The 17,990-nt window shown below is 44.1% G+C and overlaps 1 protein-coding gene across 2 annotated transcripts in view; it reads right to left on the reverse strand.

Moving 5' to 3' along the window:
- slc35b4 (solute carrier family 35 member B4) overlaps positions 1–2,162 on the reverse strand; it is a 31,049-nt gene extending 28,887 nt beyond the window's left edge. For both annotated transcript variants that reach the window (XM_078553059.1, XM_078553058.1), the window contains exon 1: positions 1,947–2,162. In XM_078553059.1, the coding sequence (XP_078409185.1) occupies positions 1,947–2,023 (77 nt within the window). In that variant the 5' untranslated portion in view covers positions 2,024–2,162. The remainder of the gene's footprint in view (positions 1–1,946) is intronic.
- Between the last annotated feature and the right edge of the window lie 15,828 nt (positions 2,163–17,990).

The raw sequence follows: 17,990 nt of genomic DNA on the forward strand, positions 1-17,990 counted from the left end.
TTCCGGTTAGTATACTGTATTCGCTGCTCTCAACATGGTTTCCTTTACATTGGGGATATCAAATGCAGATTAGATGACCATTTTACAGGACATCTGAATTCAGTTCACAGACAGGACCCTGAGCTTCCTGTTGTCTACCATTTCAATTCTCCACCTTACTCCCATTCTGATCTTACTGTCCTTGACCTGCTGCAGTGTTCCAATAAAGCTCAACACAAGGTCGAGGAACAGAACCTCATCTTTTGACAGGGCACTTTACAGCCTTCTGGAGTCAACAATTTTAGATCATAATCTCTGGCTCCATTTTGTTCTTTTTTGCCCTTTTGTTTTTCTCTGTTATTTCCTTTTTGCTTTCAGACAGCAGCTACTCAGAATTCTGTCATTCACATCTCCTCTCGGCACATCTTTCTTTAGTTGTCCCATTACCGCTCCTTTTGGCTGCATGCCATGAAACCTTTTGCTATTTAATTACTCCTGCCTGCCACTCTTATCACAGACCTTCCTTTTTGTTCTTATTCCCAATCTCATTCTGTTCACTTTTTTTAATGCCTGCTACATTTCCAACTTTTCCCAGTGCTGATTAAATGCCACAGACCTGAAACATTAACTCTGTTTCTCTCTCTACAGATGCTGCCAAACCTGCTGAGTATGTCAGCGTTTTCTATTTGATTTCAGAGTTCCAGCATTTGCAGTATTTTGTTTCAGCAATGGTCATATCCCTGGTGTTCACTTGCATTAAATAAAGGCAATGGTCAGATCCCTGGTTCTCACCTGTCATTAAATAAAGGCAATGGTCAGATCCCTGGTTCTCACCTGTCATTAAATAAAGGCAATGGTCAGATCCCTGGTTCTCACCTGTCATTAAATAAAGGCAATGGTCAGATCCCTGGTTCTCACCTGTCATTAAATAAAGGCAATGGTCAGATCCCTGGTTCTCACCTGTCATTAAATAAAGGCAATGGTCAGATCCCTGGTGCTCACCTGTCATTAAATAAAGGCAATGGTCAGATTCCTGGTTCTCATCAGTCATTAAATAAAGGCAATGGTCAGATCCCTGGTTCTCATCAGTCATTAAATAAAGGCAATGGTCAGATCCCTGGTTCTCACTTAGATTTAAATAAAGGCAATGGTCAGATCCCTGGTTCTCACTTAGATTTAAATAAAGGAAATGGTCAGATCCCTGGTTCTCACTTAGATTTAAATAAAGACAATGGTCAGATCCCTGGTTCTCACTTAGATTTAAATAAAGACAATGGTCAGATTCCAGGTGCTCACCTGTCATTAAATAAAAGCAATGGTCAGATCCCTGGTGCTCTCCTGTCATTAAATAAAGGCAATGGTCAGATTCCAGGTGCTCACCTGTCATTAAATAAAGGCAATGGTCAGACCCCTGGTGCTCACCTGTCATTAAATAAAGGCAATGGTCAGATCCCTGGTCTCAACTGTCATTAAATAAAGGCAATGGTCAGATCCCTGGTGCTCTCCTGTCATTAAATAAAGGCAATGGTCAGATCCCTGGTCTCAACTGTCATTAAATAAAGGCAATGGTCAGAACCCTGGTTCTCACCTGTCATTAAATAAAGGCAATGGTCAGAACCCTGGTTCTCACCTGTCATTAAATAAAGGCAATGGTCAGAACCCTGGTTCTCACCTGTCATTAAATAAAGGCAATGGTCAGAACCCTGGTTCTCACCTGTCATTAAATAAAGGCAATGGTCAGAACCCTGGTTCTCACCTGTCATTAAATAAAGGCAATGGTCAGAACCCTGGTTCTCACCTGTCATTAAATAAAGGCAATGGTCAGATCCCTGGTCTCAACTGTCATTAAATAAAGACAATGGTCAGATCCCTGGTCTCAACTGTCATTAAATAAAGGCAATGGTCAGAACCCTGGTTCTCACCTGTCATTAAATAAAGGCAATGGTCAGATCCCTGGTCTCACTCACCTGGCCAACAGTTCCAGAAACACAACGTTGCTGGTGCAGCCCAGGAACACCAGGCCGATGGCGAAACCCGGGTGCATCTTGCCACTCCTAAAGGGATGGGTGAGGGAGCGGGGACGGGGTAAGATACCCCTGTTCGGCCGCGACTGAACCCCACTCACTCACAGCTCCTCCCGCCCCACTCACTGCATCGCCGCCATCCCTTGCCGTTTCCGAGCGGAACGAGCACCACTGCGCATGCCTCGTGCGCAAGGCTCACCGGGCATTGTAGTCCTTTGATGCCGGGGACAGGAACCACGTGGCACAACGTGCGCCCGGCATGCCGGGAGGTGTAGTACGCGCATGGCGGCTGGGTGCTGTCAGGCAGCCAGGTCTGCGTGCGATGAAAAACTACAATTCCCAGTAGGTATTGCAAGCTGTCTGGTCAACTGTCGTGGCAACAGCAAGTCAATTAAATGTGAAGTCAGCGAAAAGGTGAACAGACTTAAAAAATACTATCAATTAGAAATAATAAAAACAGAAAAGGCTAGAAGAGCTCAGCAGGTCTGACAGCATCTGTGGAGAGAGAAACAGAGCTAACGTTTCGAGTCCGTAAGACCCTTCTTCAGAGCTGAAGAGAAGTAGAAATGTGATGAAATTTATACTGTTGATGTGATGTGAAATGTGACGGAATTTATACTGTTTATAGTACCAGAAGGATGAGTTGAGGCAAATAGTATAGATGAATTCATGGGGAAGCTAGATAAACACACAAGGGAGAAAGAACAGAAGGTGGATGATGAGAGGAAACTATAGCAAGAACTGTTAAAGCAGATATTAAGAGCGAAGGTATACAGAAAGGAGGAGAGTAGCTAAAGTAAACGTTGGTCCCTTAAAGGACGAGAATGGGGAATTCATAATGGAAAACAAGGAAATGTCATAGACTTTGTATGAATATTTATCTATCTTCACAGTAGAAGACTTTAAAATCATTCCATTAATGGGAGAAAATCAGGAGGCAGAAGAGAGAGAAGAATTTAATCTTATCACTAGGGAAAAGTACTTGGCAAACTAATCAGACTAAAGGCTGACAGGTTCTTGGACCTGATGGTCTGCATTCCAGGGTTAGCGAGGTTCTCAGCACCTGCTGCCCCCTTCTCAGACCCCTCAATCAGACACTGGGCACCTGACAACAGGAACTCCCCCACTCAGCCCCAACAGGAGTCCTTAAACAAACTGGTCAGGGTTTGCTTTTCAGGGTTTGCTTTCCCCCCATGGCGAGCCCCTCGCCGTGGGATGAAGCCCTTAAATAGACATCCTTTGCCTACTTAAGGGCCTCAATTTGTTGCAAGGCAGGAAGGCCTTCCATGAGCCTTCCCACCCCAGACTTAATCGGGGCAGAGGCTTTTTATCCTAACTTTCTTTCTCTCGATGACGTGGTATTGTCGCTGATAATCCAGAGATCCATGGTAATGCTCTTGGGACTGGGGTTCGAATCTCACCACGCCAGTTGGTGGAATTTGAATCAATAACAAAAACCTGTAATTAAAAGTCTAATGATGACCATGAAATTATTGTCAATTGTTGTAAAAACACATCTGGTTCACTAATGTCCTTTAGGGAAGGAAATCTGCCGTCCTTACCTGGTCTGGCTTACATGTGACTCCAGACCCACAGCAATGTGGTTTACTCTTAAATACCCTCAAAAATGGCCTAGCAAGCCATTCAGTTGTATCAAAAAGCTACAATGTCTCAAAAAAGGAATGAAAAAATGGAGAAAGGACCACCAGGTATTGACCTAGGCACTGGAAATGACAATGGCAAACTCAGCCCTGTCGACCCTGCAAAGTCCTCCTTACTAAACACTTGGGGGCTAGTGTCAAAATTTGGAGAGCTGAATCACAGACTAGTCAAGCAACAGCCTGACATAGTCATAGTCACAGAATCATACTTTACAGATAATTTCCCAGACACCACTATTACTATCCCTGGGTGTGTCCTGTCCCACCGGCAGAACAGACCCAGCAGGGGTGGCGGCATAGTGGTATACAGTCGGGAGGAAGTTCCCCTGGGAGTCTTCAACTTCGACTCTGGACCCCATGAAGTCTCATGGCATCAGGTCAAACATGGGCAAGGAAACCTCCTGCTGATTACCATGTACCATCCTCCCTCAGCTGATGAATCAGTGCTCTTCCATATTGAACATTACTTGGAGGAAGCACTGAGGGTGGCAAGGATGCAGAATATACTCTGGGTGGGGGACTTCAATGTTCATCACCAAGAGTGGCTCGTTAGCACTGATAGAGACCGAGCTGGCTGAATCCTAAAGGGCATAGCTGCCAGACTGGGTCTGTTGCAGGTGGCGAGGGAACCAACAAGAGTGAAAAACAAACTTGATCTCATCCTCACCAACATGCCTGCCGCAGATGCATCTGTCCATGACAGTATCGTTAGGAGTGACCACTGCACAGTCGTTGTGGAGACGAAGTCCCGTCTTCACATTGAGGATACCCTCCATTGTCTTGTGTGTCACTACCACCGTGCTGAATGGGATAGATTTCAAACAGATTTAGCAATTCAAGACTAGGCAGCCATGCGACGCTTTGAGCCAATAGCAGCAACAGAATTGTACTCGAACACAATCTGTAACCTCATGGCCCGGCATACTCCCCACTCTACCATTACCAGCAAGCCAGGGGATCAGCCATGGTTCAGTGAAGAGTGCAGGAGGGCATGCCAGGAGAAGCACCAGGCATACCTAAAAATGAGGTGTCAACTTGGTGAAGCTTTAACATAGGACTACTTGCGTGCCAAACAGCATAAACAGCAAGTGATAGACAGAGCTAAGTGATCCCACAACCAACGGATCAGATATGAGCTCTGCAGTCCGGCCACATCCGGTCGTGAATAGTGATGGACAATTAAACACCTCAGTGGAGGAGAAGGATCCACAAATATTCCCATCCTCAATGATAGGGGAGCCCAGAACATCAGTGCAAAAGATAAGGCTGAAGCATTTGCTACAGTCTTTAGCCAGAAATGCGAGTTGACGATCCATCTCAATCTCCTCCGGAGGTCCCCAGCATCACAGATGCCAGCCTTCAGCCAATTCGATTCGCTCGATGTGATATCAAGAAACAGCTGAAGGTACTGGATGGTGCAAAGGCTATGGGCCCTGACAATACTTTGGCAATAGTACTGAAGACTTGTGCTCCAGAACTTGCTGCGCTCCTAGCCAAGCTATTCCAGTACAGCTACAACAATGGCATTTACCTGCGATGTAGCAAATTGCCCAGGTACGTACTGTACACAAAAAGCAGGACAAATCCAACTGGGCAATTACCCATCCCATCAGTCTACTCTCTATCAGTAAAGTAATGGAAAGAGTCATCAACAGTGCTATCAAGCGGCACTTGCTTAGCAAGAACCTGCTCACTGATGCCCAGTTTGGATTCCGCCAGGGCCACTGAGCTCCTGACCTCATTACAGCCTTGGTTCAAACATGGACAAAAGAGCTGAACTCCCGAGGTGAGAGTGACTGCCCTTGACATCAAGGCAGCATTTGACCCAGTGTGGCATCAAGGAGCCCGAGCAAAACTGGAGTCAATGGGAATCAGGTGGAAAACTCCGCTGGTTGGAGTCATACCTAGCACAAAGGAAGATGGCTGTGGTTGTTGGTGGTCACTCATCTCAGCTCCAGGACATCACTGCAGGAGTTCCTCCGGGTAGCGTCCTCAACCCAACCATCTTCAGCTGGTTCATCAATGACCTTCCTTCCATCATAAGACCAGAAGTGGGGATGTTCGCTGATGATTGCACAATGTTCAGCACTATTCACGACTCCTCAGATACTGAAGCAATCCATGTCCAAATGCAGCAAGATCTGAACAATATCCAGGCTTGGTCTGACAAGTGGCAAGTAACATTCGCGACACACAAGTGCAAGGGAATGACCATCTCCAGCAAGAGGGAATCTAGCCATCACACCTTGACGTTCAATGGCATTACCATCACTATATCTCCACTCCCCCACTATCAACATCCTGAGGGTTACCATTGACCAGAAACTGAACTGGACTAGCCATATAAACACTGTGGCTACAAGAGCAGGTCAGAGGCTAGGAATCCTGCGACGAGTAACTCACCTCCTGACTCCCCAAAGCCTGTCCACCATCTACAAGGCTCAAGTCAGGAGTTTGATGGAATACTCCCCACTTGCCTGGGTGAGTGTAGCTCCCACAACACTCAAGAAGCTTGACATTGTCCAGGACAAAGCAGCCCGCTTGATTTGCACCACATCCACAAACATTCACTCCCTCCACCATTGACGCTCAGTAGCAGCCATGTATACTATCTACAAGATGCACTGCAGGAATTCACCAAGGCTCCTTAGACTGCACCTTCCAAACCCATGACCACTACCATCTAGAAGGACGAGGGCAGCAGATAGATGGGCACACCACCACCTGGAAGTTCCCCTCCAAGTCAATCACCGTCATGATTTGGAAATATATCACCATTCCTTCATTGTTGCTGGATCAAAACCCTGGAACCCCCTCCCTAAAAGCACTGTGGGTGCACCTACACCACATGGACTGCAGCAGTTCAAGAAGGCAGCTCACCACCACCTTCTCAAGGGCATCTTGGGATGGGCAATAAATGCTGGCCCAGCCAGCAAAGCCCATGTCCTGTGAATGAATTAAAAAAATGTACTGACTTGAGTTAAGGTATGTTGTACATACCTTATCAAGTGGCCACACTTCCGCCCCCTATGCAAATTGATATTTGTCATGCATAAACTTACACAGCCAAGTGTTGTGAAAGCCAAAATTACCTTAATGTTGAGTGCGGAGGTTGGGAACTCCAAGTCCTGACTAACCTTAGACTTCCCACGCATGCGCAGACCAGGAACAGGCTACACATGTGTAATTTAGCGGATCTGCATCTTTAAATTCTTCAGGCCCAGGACAGGCCCAGCACATAAAAAGAGAAAAAAATAATGACATGAAAACCTGGGTCAGGTAACTGGGTGTGATGTGCCATTGCTGGCAAGAATCCCAGACAGGGAACAGGAGAGAGCATAGGCAGAGGTCCGAGAAAAGGGTAGAGGGGACACGGAGAGGTCCCAAAAGGAAGCCCCAGGTAGGGGACAGAGGCAGGAGACAGAAACAGGTCCCAGTTCAAGAAAATCGAGAGGAGCAGAGAAACAGGTCACAAACAAGAAAAGGCCTGCAGGGAGCAGATTTTAAGTGAAAAAGGCAGCCGAAGTTTGGTGACTCCGTGCTACGGGCTGTTGGGGCAAAGAAACCCCTTTGGAGCAGTAGCGTTCTGCTCAGCATGGCTGAAGATTTGAAGTTGTGCCTATAATTTCGTGTTTGAGTGAGTACTCGGGAAACCAGGGGAACGGAATCTTGCGAGGTGGGTTGCCAACTGAGTCTTTTTTTTATTCATTCACGGGATGTGGGCTTTGCTGGCTGTGCCAGCATTTATTGCCCATCCCTAGTCGCCCTTGAGAAGGTGGTGGTGAGCGGCCTCCTTGAACCTCTGCAGTCCATGTGGTGTAGATACACCCGCAGTGCTAAATCTGGTAAATAAAGAGGGCTCAAGAGAAGTCCTGAAGATCCAAGAAGGCAGCTGAAGGTTGGTGACTCCGTGCTGCAGGCCGTTGGGCCAAAGGTACCCTCGTGGAGCACTAGTGTTCCACTTGGCGCGGCCAAAGAGGTAAATTGTGCTTGTCAGTTGGTGCTTGAGTATAGACTTAGAAATCCAGGGGTACAGAATCTTGGGAGATGAGATTGAAACCCTGTGAGGTGGGCCATTATTGAAGCCATCTGAATTGGAGGGACTGTCGGAGAGTATTCCAAGATCTTTGAAGGCGAGGATTGGAATCCCTCGTGAGAGAGACGAAGTTTCAGTGAGATTGGTTGACTCACAGTGTTACTGTTGTCTGGGTGGGTTCTTGAGAAATCCGTGGAATCTGTTTGCTGGCCTAGGATCATAACACAAGTCTTATCCCAGTGAGAAAGAAAAACTCTTTGAAAAGAATGCATCATCCGTGGCTAATCAAGGTTGTTAAGGATTGTACCAAATTGAAAGAAACACTGTACAAATCTGCAAAGATTAGTGGTAGGTCAGAAAATTGGACAGATTTTAAGATCCAGCAAAGAATGACTAAAGAAAAAATAGAGGGAGAAAGTAGAGTAGAAAGCTAGCTGGTAATATAAAAACAGATTCTAGGAGTTTCTACAAGTATTTAAATAGGAAAGGAGTAACTAAAGCTAATGTTGGCCGTCTAGAGTGCGAGTCTGCAGAATTGATAATAGGAAACAAGGAGATGGCAGAGGCATTACACAGGTATTTTGTCTCCATCTTTATTGTAGAAAGCCTCCCAATGACACTTGAAAATCAAGAGGTGAAAGAGAGGGAGGAATTTAAAACAATCACCATCACCAGGGAAAAGGTGCTAGGAAACTATTAGACCTAAAGGCTGACAAGTCCTCAGGAGCAGATGGCTTTCATCCTAAAAGAAGTAGTTGCAGTGATAGTAGAGGCATTGGTTTTATAATCTCCCAAACTTCCTTAGATTCTGGAAGGGTACCAGCAGATTGAAAAATAGCAAATGTAGCACCTTTATTCAAGAAAGGAGGGAGACAGAAAGCAAGAAGCTATAGGCAAGTTAGTCTAACATCTGTGATAAGGAAATTGATAGATTCCATTATAAAGGAGGTTATAGCAGGATATTTAGGAAGCCATAATGTGATCAAGCAGAGTCAACATGGTTTTGTGAAATGGAAATTATGTTTAACTAATCTATTAGAGTTTTTTGAAGAAGTAACAAGCAAGGTGAATAAAGGGGAGCCTGTAGATGTGGTGTATTTGGATTTCCAGAGACATTTGATAAGGTGCCACGTCAAAGGTTACCACACAAGGTAAGTGCATATGGTGCAGGGGGTAACATATTGGCATGGATAAAGGATTGGTTAGGTAACAGGAAGCAGAGAGTAGGGATAAATGTGTCTTTTTCACATTGGCAAGCTGTAACTAGTGGGCCCTCAACTACTTACAATCTATGTCAATGACTTGAATGAAGGGACCACAAGTATAGTCACTAAATTTGTCAATCAGACCAAGCTAGGTGGGAAAGCAAGTTGTCAAGAATAGGTAGAGAGTCTGCAAAGAGATATAGATAGGTTAAGTGAGTGGGCAAAAATTTGGCAGGTGGAGTATAATGTGGGAAAATGTGAACTTTAGCAGGAAGAATAGAAAAGCAGCATACTATTTAAATAGAGCAAGATTGTAGAACTCGGTGGTACGGAGCACCCTGGATGTCCTGGTACATGAATCAAAAAAAGTTAGTATACAGGCACGGCAAGTGATTAGGAAGGCAAATGGAATTGTGTTTATTGCAAGGGCAATGGAATTTAATAGTACGAAGTTTTACTGCAGCTGTACAGGGCCTTGGTGAGAGCACATTTTTTTTATTCATGGGATGCAGGCATCACTGGCTAGGCCACATTTTTTGCCCATCCCTAATTGCCCTTGTTCAGATGGCATTTAAGAGTCAACCACATTGCTATGGGTCTGAAGTCACATGTAGGCCAGACCAGGTAAGGATGGCAGATTTCCTTCCCATTAGTGAACCAGATCGATTTTACAACAATCAGCAATGTTTTTGAGGTTATCATCAGACTCCAAATTTTTATTGAATTCAAATTCCACTATCTGCTATGTTGGGATTTGAACCTAGGTCCCCAGAGCATTACCCTGGGTCCCTGGAACACTAGTCCAGTGACAATACCACTATGCCACTATCTCTGCTTTTCATAGGCAGAACTGGCGCTGTGGGAAGAACTGAAGTGCTAAGGCGCTTGATGCTGATGCACATCAGACCCCACAAAAGGCGTTGGTTGAAATAGACAGCAGGACGGTGGCCATGGAAGTTGGAATCTGCTAAGGAGTGTGTAACAACTCACCTGCCAAATCAACTAGCCCTGAAAATGGAGCGCGCAGGAGCGTCGGGCCCATACCCAGCTGTCACACGCGGTTTTATCTGGTAAAGCGAATGATTAGAGGTCTTGGGACCGAAACGATCTGGTGTACTGTGTGCAGTTTTGGACCCCTTATTTGAAAAAGTATATAATTGCTTTAGAAGCAGTTCAGAGAGGGTTCATTCGAATCATTCCTGGCATGAAGGACTTATCTTATGAGGAAAGGTTGAACAGGTTGGGCCTGTTGGAGTTTAGAAGAATGGAGATTAGAGAATGAGCAATTATCTTATTGAAACATATAAGATCCTGAGGGGACTTGATAGGGTGGGTACTAGGAGGATGTTTCTTCTTGTGGGGGAGACTAGAGCTAGGGGACACAATTTACGAATAAGAGGTCTCCATTTTAAGACGGAGATGAGGAGAAATTTTTTCTCTTGGGGGTTGTTAGTATGTGGAATTCTCTTCTCCAGAGAGCAGTGGAGGCTGGATCATTTAATCTATTCATGACTGAGTTAGATAGATTTTTGATAGACTGTGGAGCCAAGGGTTATGGGGGGAGACAGGAAAGTGGAGTTGAGACCACAACCAGACAAGCTATGATGTTATTGAATTGCGGAGCAGGCTCAAAGGGCTGAATAGTCTACTCTTGCTCCTATGTCCTATGTCCCTATGAATCTGGACCTGTTCTTCCCAATATCTGTACATGAGTCTTCTAGTTGGATAATGATTAGGACCAGGAACCTGGCTAATTATTTCCCCTCTGTTTTGGGTTGCCAACTCTGGTTGAACATATTCCTGGAGATGTGATCCCTCAACCAACTGTCTCCAAACACCCCCTTCCCCACCCCACATTCTCTGCGTTTACACCATTGTTCCCCCAACATGTCCATACTCAACTGGAAAGCAAATAAACTTTTCATTATCCATTTGGCTGTCAGTCATTTCCCATGGACCAATATTTTTATAACTAGTAAACAAAAGTGTTCAAAGAAATTTTTTTAAAGAACAGAATTTTGTTTATTGTGCCTTGTATTGGGAACCATACGTCTGTAGCTGAAGGCCACTGTAAGTAATTGTAGCATTCTTTCTGCCACTGAGCTAAAATCAGCAAAATGAGATACAACCATGGTCTGCCTGGTCGTGAAGAATCAGAGGTACATCCCACTGCTTTAACCCATGAGAATTCTGTTATCTGATTTTCAATCACTGGTTAAATAAATAACATTTTAAAAATTCTTTCATGGGATGTGGGCATCGCTGGAAAGGCAGGCATTTGTTGCCCAACCCTAATTGCCTATGGACTGAGTGCCTTGCTAGGCCATTTCAGAAAGCAGTTAAGAGTCAATCACATTGCTGTGGTTGCCTGGAGCCACATGTAACCAGACCAGGTAAGGGCAGCAGATTTCATTCCTTTAAGGGTATTAGTGAACCGGATGGGGTTTTGTTACAATTGATGACAGTTTCACGGTCACCATTACCGAGACTAGTTTTCAATTCCAAATGTTATGACGTGGCAGGTGATGTGTGCCAGGCGGACCAAATTCATAAGGGAAATTTGGCCACATTATCATAATGGTTTTTCAATTTGCATTTATTATGAGAAGATTTATGCACTGAATTCAGAAGTAATGAGTCCACTACACCTTTAGAGATTTTAAAAACTAAAAACATTTGTTAATGAAAGAAAAGATTTCATGCACATACATAAGATTACAGTTACTTAATATGATAACAAATCCCAAAAGCCCTAATTAACCTGACTCGCAACTACACACCCCCTAGAAGGCAACAGTCCAAAATAGATTTTAAATTTAAATAGCAAGTTTACCACAGCACCCACTTGACAATGGAATTCCAAAGTCTGGACACAGCAAACTTTTGCAAAAATGACTGGAGGCTCCCCCAAGGCTGTTAGATCTTACATGCCCCCACCCCCACCCCCAACATCATCACCCTTCCTTCTTTATATATGTTTCTCTCTCTTTAATCTGTAAATTCCAATCTTCTATATGTCTCTGGAAATGTACTTTGCCCATAATATCTTTCATGTTGTCAATATGGTCAGCACCTTTTGGGAAAAATAAACATAATAATCTTGCCCTTGTAAACATCCTACCATCCCTTTGAAACCCAAACAACTCCTTTACTTATCAAAAAATGCAAATTTCCTTCACACCCAACAGGCTAAGACCTCATCCATGTTTAGTCATTCACATTTCAAATGCCTTTTAGCCCAACTTCTTTGATAATTTCAAGCTCGCAGCCTATCTGACTCTAATTTCATTAAATCACACAGACAGAACCATCTACACTCACACCCGTAAACCTCCTTTACAATAAACCAAAATAATGTTATGAAAAATATTATACTTTCGTGACACAAAATTATTGATTAATTGAGGTTAAGTTCCATCAACTGCTGTGGTGGGAATTGAACCATATCCCCAGAAAGTTAGCTTGGATCCTTTGCATTACTAGCCAAGTGACATTATCATTACACCACTACACCATCTCCTTTAAGTTAACAGCTCATAACATGTTTCTTCTTTCAATTAGAAGACAAGCCCTTGACGATTGACATATAGAAGAATGGAATTTACAGATTAAAGAGAGAGAAACACATATAAAGAAGACAAGCCCTTGACGGATGGCTGGAAATATGATTGAACGTCAGTTTGTTGAAGACCGTTGCACTGAAATGACCCTAATTCCTTTCATTTGGAATGTTGGAACAGAGGGGCCACACTTCTCTCTTGACATGAAGATGTCTCGTCTGAAAAATCTAGTGTTTAATTTTATGTTTGGAACAAGAGCACACAGGTACACTTATAAGGAAAAAAATGTACCCCAGGATTGTAAAGAGATACATTTTTCTGTATTAATGAATTAATTTTCCAAGAGTAGAATAGATATCATATCAGGCAGTGGGTCTATCCACTAACCAATCAAGGCAAGAGAGGAACCATCCTTGTTTTTCAAGTTGCAGAATGTTTTAGTAATTATAATTCTGGATCGAATCATCCAGTTTGGAAGTAAGAGCTCCTGTGGATAATTATTCATCTTTGATTTTATCTTAAACTCACACTCGCCCATTTATTAAGTAATAATTCATTGTAAGATTAATCCATGCCAATGTAATGGTTTATGTGATGCTCTTGCCTTAGTAATTGCATTTTCCTTAGTCTGCACGGAGCTGATTAAATTGGTCTAGGCAGAGAGCTGGGAGATTTCAGGCAGGATTTTTGATGAGTTGCAATGACTCAGCACACTTTAGAAAATGGAGGGCAGGGCCCCATTTCTGGCAGATCCCACTTTTGTTGGCTGGGGGAAGAGGGCAAGATATGAATCACACAGGTGTGGAACACAAAACTTCTGGGCCATTTGAATTCAAACAGACCCCATTTTCACTGTTCCAAGGTCCTTAACCTGCAATGTGGAAATGATGACTCAATAGAGGAGGCATAAACGCTTGTGAAAGGCGGATATAAGGTCTGTTTAAGTGTCATGATTTGAAGTGATTTACACTCTCAGTCCTTTAAAATTGGGGAGAAAAAAACAGTCTGCAGCTTTCACTTAGAGCTAAAAAACAGTCATCTGCTGCTGGAGTGCATTGATTGATAGGCCATCTGATGTAGCTTAAAAAACTATTAGCCCCCTGTTTTTGCAATTTCAGTACACTCCACTGTTTACATTTCCCAAGGTTTGTTATTATAGCTGAGTCATTTATGAAAGCTGGGCTGAGTTTCAAAAGTTCCTGAACCACTTATCTCAGCTGGGGTCTGTATAGACATTTGATTGACATTTTTAAGAGGTTATTAAAGGATTAGCTGTCTTTGATATGGTTGGTTAAATAGATGTTTGTTTTTCAACAGATTGACCATTGAGGGGATTTAGATTTTTTGAATTAATTTCATGAATGAGAGTTTTTTCAGTATCAGGTATGTTGGAGTGAGACCTATATTGGATTGTTGTAAGCTTATTTTTTTTCATCTCCTCATGGCTTCTGAGGACTGCCCATAGTGGATACTGGCTGAGTGGCTATGAGGGGCATGGAGGAGCATGGGGAATATGAGGGGACATGGAGGTGTCATGGGGAAGATGAGGGGCCGTGGTGGGTGATTGAGGGGTGAGGAGGTGTGAAGGACGAGGACTAAAGGGACTAATAGTCCTTAATACAACTGTGCTGAAGTCCCAGAGAACTGAAATGAGCCTTCTAACTAGTCTGCCTTGGCATTTGCCTGCCTCTAGCTGCCTCCGAACTGCTTCTGATGTCAGTGGGCCCAACCCGATCCCGTCCCTGTCTCTATGGATCAAAAATAATGCTTGTGGGGCCCATTTATATCGAAATGGATGCCTTGTTAATGAAAAACTGACCCTTGGCAGCTTCCATCTGTGTGGATATAAATTGGCAAACAGCCTGCTTTCTCTGCTGGTCTTTCCTTTGCAAGCACCTAAATCGATCCTTTTGAATGCCTGAACTTAAAATGTGCAACACCAATTGCTAGCGTGAAAATGAATCTCAGGTCTCATTCTGTTTACAATGCAGGATTCTAAAAATCAACATCTCCTTAAATGAATTGAAAGAACTGCAGTGTGACAGTTTGTCTCCCTTTGTGAATCTGCATGAGCTGAATGTGTCACTCAATTCTTTGCGTAGGTAAGTGCCGGTTTCATTGATAATCATCCAGAAGAGCTCAGGGGCAGAATTTTACAGCCCCGTCACAGCAGAGGCGGGGCTGTAAAATGCAGCAACCCATTCAAAAGTCCATTGACTTCATTGGGGCCGCAAAATCCCACCGGCGTAAAATTCTGCCCCAGGTCTCATAAGCCCTCATGCGTCTGTGAGGGCTTCTCAACCTTCCCTTTCCACTGATTTCCTCTCATTATTCCTACCGATTATTCCCTTCCTGCAGCCAGGAGGCAGCAAAGTGCCGGGTTGTATTTGAGCAACCTTACTTACCATGTTTGTGCTTTTAACTTGCTGGCCCGGTGATGACAGATGACAACCTTAAGGAAAATGCATTTTCCTATATCGACATTGCAACATCTTAATGTGAAGGCGGATGGCCATGTTAGTGGGGTGGTGAAAAAGGCATATGGGACAATTGCCTTTATCAATCGAGGCATAGATTACAAAAGTAGGGAGGTCATGTTAGAGTTGTATAGAATCTTGGTGAGGCCACAGCTGGAGTACTGTGTGCAGTTCTGGTTGTCACATTATAGGAAGGATGTGATTGCACTGGAGGGGGTGCAGAGGAGATTCACCAGGATGTTGCCTGGGATGAAACATTTAAGTTATGAAGAGAGGTTGGATAGACTTGGGTTGTTTTCGTTGGAGCAGAGAAGACTGAGGGGTGACCTGATCGAGGTGTACAAGATTATGAGGGGCATGGACAGGGTGGATAGGGAGCAGCTGTTCCCCTTAGGTGAAGGGTCAGTGATGAGGGGACACAAGTTCAAGGTGAGGGGCAGGAGGTTTAGTGGGGATGTGAGGAAAAACCTTTTTACCCAAGGGTGGTGATGGTCTGGAATGTGCTGCCTGGGAAGGGTGGTGGAGGCAGGTTGCCTCACATCCTTTAAAAAGTACCTGGATGAGCACTTGGCATGTCATAACATTCAAGGTTATGGGCCAAGTGCTGGTAAATGGGATTAGGTAGGTAGGTCAGGTGTTTCTCACATGTCGGTGCAGACTCAATGGGTCGAAAAGCCTCTTCTGCACTTTGTGATTCTGTGAATGTTCAACTCACCATCATTGATTAGTCCTTGAATTAGCCTGGGCATCCGCAACCCTCAGACCGTGATACAACAGCGGGACAGAACAAGGCAATGAAAGAGTAATAATGGACAGTCCTAAGCACATAACCAAGGTTCAAGCCCTTGCCTTGAAAAGGTATGCAGGACACTGAAAGGAGCTCTGAGCTAGTTAGTATTGAATTATGTAACTTGTAATGTTAGACTGGGAGCATAATGCCTCACTAGATCATCTTGTGTCTCAGGGAAGAACTTCACAGAGCATTAACTCCTTGAATGTTTTGCTTTCAGCTTAGCAGATCCTGCAGGAGTTTAAATAAATTGGGCAAAGGGTTTACAGAACGAATATGATTAATGGACTGAGTGGCAGTTCCCTTCCACATTGTGATCCTTTCTCTCAAATTACTACAGTCAGGCCACTGGGACTTTAATTATAAACATAAACTTTGTGTTATTCAGCATTGTACCAACTGGAATGCTCTATTAACCAGAATTTCTGACAGCTTGATTTTTTTTTTAAAAAGCTGGCCTGATGGTCGGAAATGAAGAGTGAAATGGCAGATTTCCGAAACCCCAATGTTGGTGTTGATCTTCAGTTGTGGTGATCTGTTTGGTTCCGATTTTTTTTTTAAATAGCTAGCCAGAAATCCATGAAACTGCCCAAAGGTCGGAAGCAGCAATTACCACTCAGAAACTGACAGCTCGATTTCTTTTAAAGGTCGGTCTGAATGTCCTTGTGTCAGCTTGGTCTTCAGTTGTGGTATTTTACTGGGATGTCCTGTGACAGCTGATTGTCATAAAAACCCATCTGGTTCACTAATGTCCTTCACGGAAGGAAATGTGCCATTCTTACCTGGTGTGCCCTACATGAGACTCCTGATCCACAGCAATGTGTTTGACTCCTAATTGCCTTCTGAACAAGGGCAATTAGAGATGGGCAATAAATGCTGGCGACGCCCATATCCCATGAACGAATGAAAAAGAAAACCATTCCTGGATGATGCCGAATAACAAAAATTTTGCTGTAATAGAAAATGTATAAGAAATGAATGCAAGGAAAGCTTTATTCTCAAAGAATTGTGTATGGGGATTTTGACAGAATAAATAGGGAGGGACTTTTTCCACTGGCAGGAGGATTGGTAACCAGGATACACAGATTTAAGGAAAATGGCAAATGAACCAGAGGGGAGATGATGCAAGTTGTTTTTATGCAGCGAGGTGTAACGATCTCGAATGCACTGCCTGAAAAGGAAAGATTCACTAATAACTTTCAAAAGGGAATTGGGTAATTATATTAAAGGAATAATTTTCAGGGCTATAGCGAAAGAGCAGGTGCATGGGACTAATTGGGTAGCTCTTTCAAAGAGTTGGCATAAGCTTGATGGATTGAATGGCCGCTCTTGTGCAGCTCTGCAGTCCTGCCACATCCAGTCGTGAATGGTGGTGGACAATTAAACAACTCACTGGAGGAGGAGGCTCCACAAATTTTCCCATCCTCAATGATGGGTGAGCCCAGCACATCGATCCATTAGCTTTTGGCGGGACTGGACAATCCCAGCAGTGGGCGGGGCCAAAAAATCCGGCTCTTAATTCCCGTTCACTTGTGATCTCAAACCTATGTCATTTCTTCCCCCCCTCAGTTAGAGTTTACAGGCTTTTACTGGAGTCAATAGAATTAAATATTGGTTTATATTGGTCAGAAAGAGGAGCATGAGAGGAGTCGGGAGTTGAAAAGGAGCGCAAGAGGAGCCGAGAGTTGAAGAGGAGCGCGAGAGGAGCCAGGAGTTGAAAAGGAGCGCAAGAGGAGCCGGGAGTTGAAGAGGAGCGCGAGAGGAGCCGGGAGTTGAAAATGAGCGCGAGAGGAGTCGGGAGTTGAAAAAGAGCGCGAGAGGAATTGAGAGTCGAAAAGAAGCGTGAGTGGAGTTGGGAGTTGAAGAGGAGCACGAGAAAAGCTGGGAGTTGAAGAGGAGCGAAAGAGGAGTCGGGAATTGAAAAGGAGCGCGAGAGGAGCCAGGAGTTGAAAAGGAACGCGAGAGGAGCCAGGAGTTGAAAAGCAACTGGGAGAGCAGAGATGACTGAGGGAGTTCCATGAGGAGGGAATGAGGTGATCCTTTGAGTACCATGAGTACGATCGGGTAAGTATTTACTCCTTTTATCACTTATAGTTCTTAAGTTCTTATTTTGTGGTTCATTGTTTGTAAGGGCTATATTCTGTAGCAAAGAGGAGCAAGGAAGAAGAGCCCTAGAGTAATTGATATTATTTAATAGTAAGTTTCTTCCAAAAGGTTTAATTTAATTTAAAGGGGTAAGTCATGACAGGAGAGCCCAA

The sequence above is a fragment of the Cetorhinus maximus genome, chromosome 12 (assembly GCF_964194155.1).
Source record: "Cetorhinus maximus chromosome 12, sCetMax3.hap1.1, whole genome shotgun sequence".
NCBI classification, from domain to species: domain Eukaryota; kingdom Metazoa; phylum Chordata; class Chondrichthyes; order Lamniformes; family Cetorhinidae; genus Cetorhinus; species Cetorhinus maximus.